At 46.6% G+C, this 6487-nt stretch overlaps 1 protein-coding gene across 1 annotated transcript; it reads right to left on the bottom strand.

Moving 5' to 3' along the window:
- Positions 1 to 522: 522 nt before the first annotated feature.
- On the bottom strand, positions 523 to 6014 carry LOC118299201 (protein FAM124B). The gene is made up of 7 exons (XM_035622711.2): positions 5426 to 6014; positions 4960 to 4991; positions 4075 to 4284; positions 3373 to 3768; positions 3093 to 3289; positions 2399 to 2561; positions 523 to 1717 (listed from the first exon to the last, which is right to left on the bottom strand). The coding sequence occupies exons 2-7, from the start codon at positions 4973 to 4975 to the stop codon at positions 1107 to 1109; spliced, it is 1593 nt and encodes a 530-aa protein (XP_035478604.2). The 5' UTR covers positions 4976 to 4991; positions 5426 to 6014; the 3' UTR covers positions 523 to 1106.
- Positions 6015 to 6487: the final 473 nt, after the last annotated feature.

Genomic DNA, 6487 nt, shown 5'->3' with positions numbered 1-6487 from the left:
GAAGATCGACAGGAAGTTTTGTCCTTGTGGAGGAGAATAATGTGACCAAAGTAGTGAAAAAAAATACTGTTTTTCCTCGCCCAAAATATCTTTTTATGAGACTCGTCTCTAAACTGCGGTCATCAGTACAATGGTCACGGGCCCCCGTGCGAGACGCTGTGGGTTTAGCTCCCATCTGTCGCAAAGTAATCAATCCAACACCTGCTAAGTTTTCACTTCATAAACTCGCTGCTGATCCCTCGGCTTACTGTGGCATTACAGTAATTAACTGTTCTGAGGCCCGGGGACACAGTTGGGCTGTTTGCTGTACATTAGGGCTGCAACTAACGATTTTTTCATAATTGATTAATCTGTCGTTAATTTTATCGATTAATCGATTAGTTGTGGGTGAAATGGTGAAAAAATGTTGACTGTGTTTCCCAAAACTCAAAGATGAAGTTTTGTTTTGTCCGCACACCAAAGATATTCATTTGACTGTCACAGAGGAGCAAAGAAACCAGAAAATATTCACATTTAAGAAGCTGAAATCAGAGGATTTTGACTTTTTTTTCGTAAAAACTACTTGAACCGATTATCAAAAGAGTTGGCGATTAATTTAGTAATCGATTACTAATCAATTAATCGATTAACTGTTGCAGCTCTACTGTACATAACAATTGTTAGTATTAAACGCTTCCACGGGTCCTCTTGAATAGTTCTTAAGAAAATCCTGTTAACAGTTGTCTATCTAAGGGGGAAACAATGAGTTGGGGAGCATTTTCTTCATCACTGTAATTTGGGCAGGTCTAGTGCACCACTTCTACCTTCCAACACACAAATACTAGAACAATGATCATTTGAAGTGCATTTAAAACAAATAGGAGCAAACGCCACTAGGCTCTAGTTTCACTATGTGAAACCTGGTTTCAGCTCTGTAACAACATTATAAGAGTTTATAAACCAACACACTCAAGTGAAAAGTGTCTCCTGCGGCTGAGCTTGAGGTTTCCAGAGCACTGACACCTTCTTTAACTTCTGATCCTCTTTTAAAGGGTTTCTCATCTTCTCCGTGTGATATGTGTTTGCACTGTGATCATTACCACAGCATGTGGCACAGGGGCAGGTGTTCAGATGAAGAACTCATCTACTGGCTCCCCATTGTTTGTGCATGCTGACAGCAGCCCAGCAGTCGTCCTGTTCTCTACCACAGGCCCTTTGGACGGGCTCTGTCCCACTGCCATCGTCCTACTGTCGCAGCCCTCCCTGGCTCCATCTATATGACCGTCACAGCCCCACATCCTGGAGGGGTCCTGAGGCTGCGAGTGTGTCCGTGGCAGACCCTCACTCAACTCCCTGGCAAAACTTTCCACAGCCGAAGCCCCGACGGCCGCGGGTCTCTCGGAATGAAAAGTCGCCAAAAGGTCTACGGAGGGAGAGCGAACGATCGGTTTGGTGGCTGCATCAGCGCGAGGGGAGACGGGGACTCCCGTATCCACGTTGGTCTCTGGCACCTCCTCGTCCTCTTCCAGAAGGAGGTGGGAGAGGGAGTGTGTGATGGAGGGGCGCAAAGGAGAGTCTGGTTGATTGGAGGATGAGGGCGGGGCGGGGCTGCTGTGCTGGGATGAGTAACAGGAGCTGCCGGGAGGCGTGCTGCAGCAGCTCCCTGACCCCAGGCTCTCCGCTCCACCCCCTCCTCCATGGAGCTTCTCCAGGAGAGGGTCACTGCGCGGCCTGTGACCTACAAACAAACCCAGACACATGGAGCAGTGTCATAAAAGTGGACAGTTGAAATGTTCTCCTGATGTAATTCAGGATGTATGTAATGTAATGTGATAATTATTCAGTCTGGTGTCAATTCAAGGTGATGGTAGAAAAATTGTTTCTCAACCTTGACGTCTAAAACTAACAAACATTATGTGTTTGATACGTTTTAATTAAAAAGCTAAAACTATAATTTAAATGTTTTTAAATATCTTGGATGAGACGAGTCTGCAGCAGGAACAAGTTACATAACCTTGCTGCAGAAGACGGACCCACTTCAGTTCAGCTACTTGGCCTGAACTTTAATAATTCATTTCAAACATTAAGACTACACATTCAGCCTCGTTCATTTTTGGCCCATTATGATTCCAGTCTCACACGCAATACACTGCCAAATAAAAATGATCACCCTAATACACTGGCTGTTTGGGAGCGGTGGGAAAATTAACAGCTCACTCTGACAACTCAGCGCTGTGGTAATTTATAGACTTCTCACTACCAGTGATGATGAAGTCCTCTCCAGCAGGCTGAGGCCTCTGGCGTTTTCTGACAATGAATCTTTGACTTGGAGAGTACCAACGGTAGTAGTTTTATCACACTGTAGATACAGCTCAGTGCAGCTGCCTTACCCCACACATCTTTTTTCTTGTGCACTTGCCTTGTCTGTGTGTTTGCCAGGGCAGGGGAGTAGTGAGGCCGCAGGGTGACGGGCTGTGGCCCTGACCCGAGCTCCTGAGCTGCGTTCCTCGAGGGGACACACTGGGGCAGGTCGGGGGGAAAGCACAGGTCAAAGGTCGCTGAGGCTGAGCTGGGGTTTTCACCTGTAGCACAGGAAGGACAGGAGGAGAGGGATTATGATTTAACAGCCGGACTAGAGGGATTGAAGCATGTTAAGTAACTTTGACAGCATTAACGCACACGCATCGAACATATGGCTTTCTGACAGCTTTGAGTTTATTCTGTGAAAGACCGTGACCACATGCCTCTTCATTGTCACAAAATGGATTGACACGTCAGTATTAGTTCTTTCCTATTGTTGAAGTGATGCTGTCTCGTCTTATGGGTTTGGACATAATAAGTTCGATATTTTTTTTCCAATTTTGGGCTCATAAAGGGTATCCAACCCAACAACACTGATTATTCTGTAAGATTGTGACTGATTTTGTTGGGTTGTGTCTCAAAAGTGTATGTAATGTATGTAATGTCACATTAAAAATCAATGGCACCAATGAAAAAGATTTGAGACGCAACAACAACAACAAAAATTATGTTTAGCACTAGCCACAAATACATTTTCACATCACGTCCACAATATATCTGCAGGTTCAAATGAGGTAGACAACTGTACTCACCTGGAACAGAACCTTGTTGCCATCGAGGTCTTCTGTCTGCCAGCGAGTATTGCTGATGGGTGTGCAGGGGTTGGGCAGCAGTGGGACCAGTTGGCCAATTTCATCCACACTAAACTGCAGCGCGGCAGAGCTGCACGGCTCCACCCGAACCCCAGGTGACAACTGCTTCAAAGCGAGCTGCAGACACAACCCTGGCTCTGTGTGTGTATGGGGGAGAAATGAGCGCAACGGGCCAAAACAGAGCGGAGCACAACAACAACAAGACCAAAAGAAGAGTTACCTGAGTGGAGGGTGAACCAGCAGAAACCAGTCTTCTGCTCCTCTGCCTGTCGCTGCAGCACCGTTTCATACAACCGCACGGCATCCTCATAGTTTTCATATCCACTGTACAGTGTCACGCGTAGAATTTCTCCTCCGCAGTGCACCGGTCGAACCCCCCACACAGGCATGCCTGCACCCAAACTGTAGAAGTCCCTGCTGGGCAGCAGATAGGGCCGTAGCTGGGCGTTGGCAGGGGAGCTGGTGGAGGTAATGTTAATCCCTCCGGTTCGGTTGCCGCAGCTCTCGGTGTGATGGTACTGCCAGGGAGGCCTTTGAAAGAAGTCCAGCACTTTGAGGATTCGTTCCTCTCCATAGGCCTCGTGGAGGAAGAAAGTGATGGCCAAGGAAGGGTAGCCTGAAACGTTTTTGGCAAAGTTTTTATGCTCGAACAACCTTAAATAAAAACAGATGCCATTCTGGCAGGGGGAGCTCGATGTGGGATGGCAGTATTCAGCTAAGAGTACAACATTTAAGTTTTGTTTTTTTACATGAACAGAAAGTTTAACATCTGTAAACAAGTCTTGTTTCCACATGTGGAAATAATAATTTGTCCTGTTTACTGAGAAAAAAAACTCCACATACAAGATGTGCAATGGGATTACATGTACAAGCACAACACGTCTCCGCACCCCTGCCACTGAAAGACCCGAGTGATCCTTACCTGCCACGGGACAGAGGCGGGTGTAACTTCTGAACGGGGCGGCCCTCTCTGACACGTGGAAGATGCGAAGGCTCGGGCAGAGCCAGCGCAGCAGGCGGTCCAGGGTGTGCTGCAGCAGCAGGGAGTCTCCAGGATTGGCCAGCAGATGCAAGTTCATGAGCAGGGGCTGCTGCTGCCGCTGTGGCCTGACCCGCCTGGTCATCAGCTCAACTGGGATGACACAAAAATAACAAGTATGGCTGAAAGTGGGGCAACTCCAATTAACAGGTGTTCACACACTGACAGGTAGTAGACTGGTGTGTCCCACGTTGGGAAAAATACTAATACACGGTAAACTTGGCACACACTTGATGTGCACTTTAAAACGGCCTCGACACAGTCTTCACCCAAGAGCTATTTGTAACCCACAATTCACTGCACTGAGCCAAACAAACATGTATCTAATATCTGTTGTATCAGTTCTTGTTTTTTAAACAGTAAGTTATCAAAACTGTTTAAAAATAATGTACTGAAACAATATGAAAACGGTTGAGCTGAAAGCAAGTAATGTCAAAAAAAAGGGGGTAAATGATAAGTACGCTGTGTTTGTCTAGTTCTGGATTGTGCAACTGTATGATTGTTTTGTTTATTATTTTTGTCTATAATTAAGAGGGTTATCATTTAAAAATATATATTTTTCAAATATGATTTGTTTAAAAAGTGTAGGCATTGTAAGCATTGAGCTTCAGCCTACACCTGTTTCAGACCGCCGATATGATTTGCTGTTGTCAGTCTGGAAATAAACTTCAAAACTCATTTTTAACATTTTGTTTCTTGCGAATTCCCCAATTTGACTAAAGTATGAATATATTGAAAAGCCGCAGAGCACGGGCGAAGTGGACTCACTGGCAGACGACGACATCCTGCTGCAGTCAGGTCTGAATTAGAGACACAAAATGAGAAGCACATGAGAGAATATACCACACACACACACACACACACACACACACACACACACACACACACACACACACACACACTTTTGGGGTTTAAACCACTGGCTGGAGAAAAGACAAAAATCTGTCTCCATCTTGTGGTGGTTGGCCTGGAAACCTCCCCCCCACACTTTTTTAACTTTGGTCGCCATGACAACACATTATCTGTTGTTAGCTAACGGAAGCTGAAAAAGTCCGTTTTATGAGGAAAAAAAGCTGAAAAACAAGAAGCCACGGTCGAGTGGGAACGAGTTAACTCGGCGGGCGGTTTTCCGCCTTTGCCCAATTTGATCTCCACCGTGGTTGCGATGGAGAAAAAGGAAAAAGAAGCGCCGCTAACGTCGCTAGCCCGCGGAGCTAACGGCCGACGCACTCACTCGGCGGCGTCCGCTCCGCAGTCCACGTCGTCACGGCCGCTCGCAACATCGCCCGCGACACGCGTCGCCGGTCGGCGGCAGGAGAACGTCCGGGCGGTGCTCGCAGCGCGAGTCCGGGCTGAGGGAGAACCGCATCCCGGAGGTCGACCTCTCCTCTTCCACAGCCCGCCGCTGCCGCTGGGACGCTGACGTCACCCGGCAACCGTACACCGCGGAGGGAACGTGTTGCGAGGGGGGAAAGGAACCGCAGGCGGTGCCATTATTAAAAGTCTGCGACTTCATGCATGTTTATGAGAAAAAGGAAAAGAAAGGGGGCAGCTGAGGTGGCGCTCCTTCTCCCTCACGTCCCCAAATAATCCTCCTGTAATTAACATGGAGCAGATGGCGTCGAGCCACGCGCGAGGACAAAGGAGCCCGTCCAGACGGAGCGGGCAGAGGAAGGGGACGTGTGGAGGTCGAGGCTGTAAATCGTGTCGCATTAAAGACTTTGTTTGTTAAGAGCATTAGAAACCCCTCGACAGCTCGCCCCTCTGGAGAAGCACGCTCCTGTGATTGGGTATGATGAAGTCTTTTTTGTTGTTGCCGCCCTGTCCCAGTAGGAGATGCTCAGGTTTCCTTGACGACGCGAACAGCAGCTCTGTTTAAGAAAATGACAATTTCCGTCACATAATTCAATTCGTGCTGGTCCTGCGACACACCCGTCCTTCATACCTGGAGACTAATAATAAGACAAATGATCGAATACGAGCACAGATTTTTGTTTGGAAAGAGTCAAGACAAGAACAATTATGATGCAATTAAACCATGCTGTCGTGAAACATTCCAGTAAAAGTTTAAAGCTCAGATTGTTATTACAATAATTAGAATATGGACTTTTATTTGGTTTCAGTATTTTTTATTTCATAAATGGATAAAAAAAAAAAAAGGGATTGGGTTGTTTTACCACACAATTATTTTTCCAGTTACCATTTAATTTTATTCAATAATGGCAATTTATTTAATTGTATCTGTCAATTAAGGAAAACTGGACAAAAGCTGGGGCTTTGGTCTAAATGAGAACAG

Source organism: Scophthalmus maximus, chromosome 11, assembly GCF_022379125.1.
Source record: "Scophthalmus maximus strain ysfricsl-2021 chromosome 11, ASM2237912v1, whole genome shotgun sequence".
NCBI classification, from domain to species: Eukaryota; Metazoa; Chordata; class Actinopteri; order Pleuronectiformes; family Scophthalmidae; genus Scophthalmus; species Scophthalmus maximus.
This window is presented reverse-complemented; position numbering and strand designations above follow the sequence as displayed.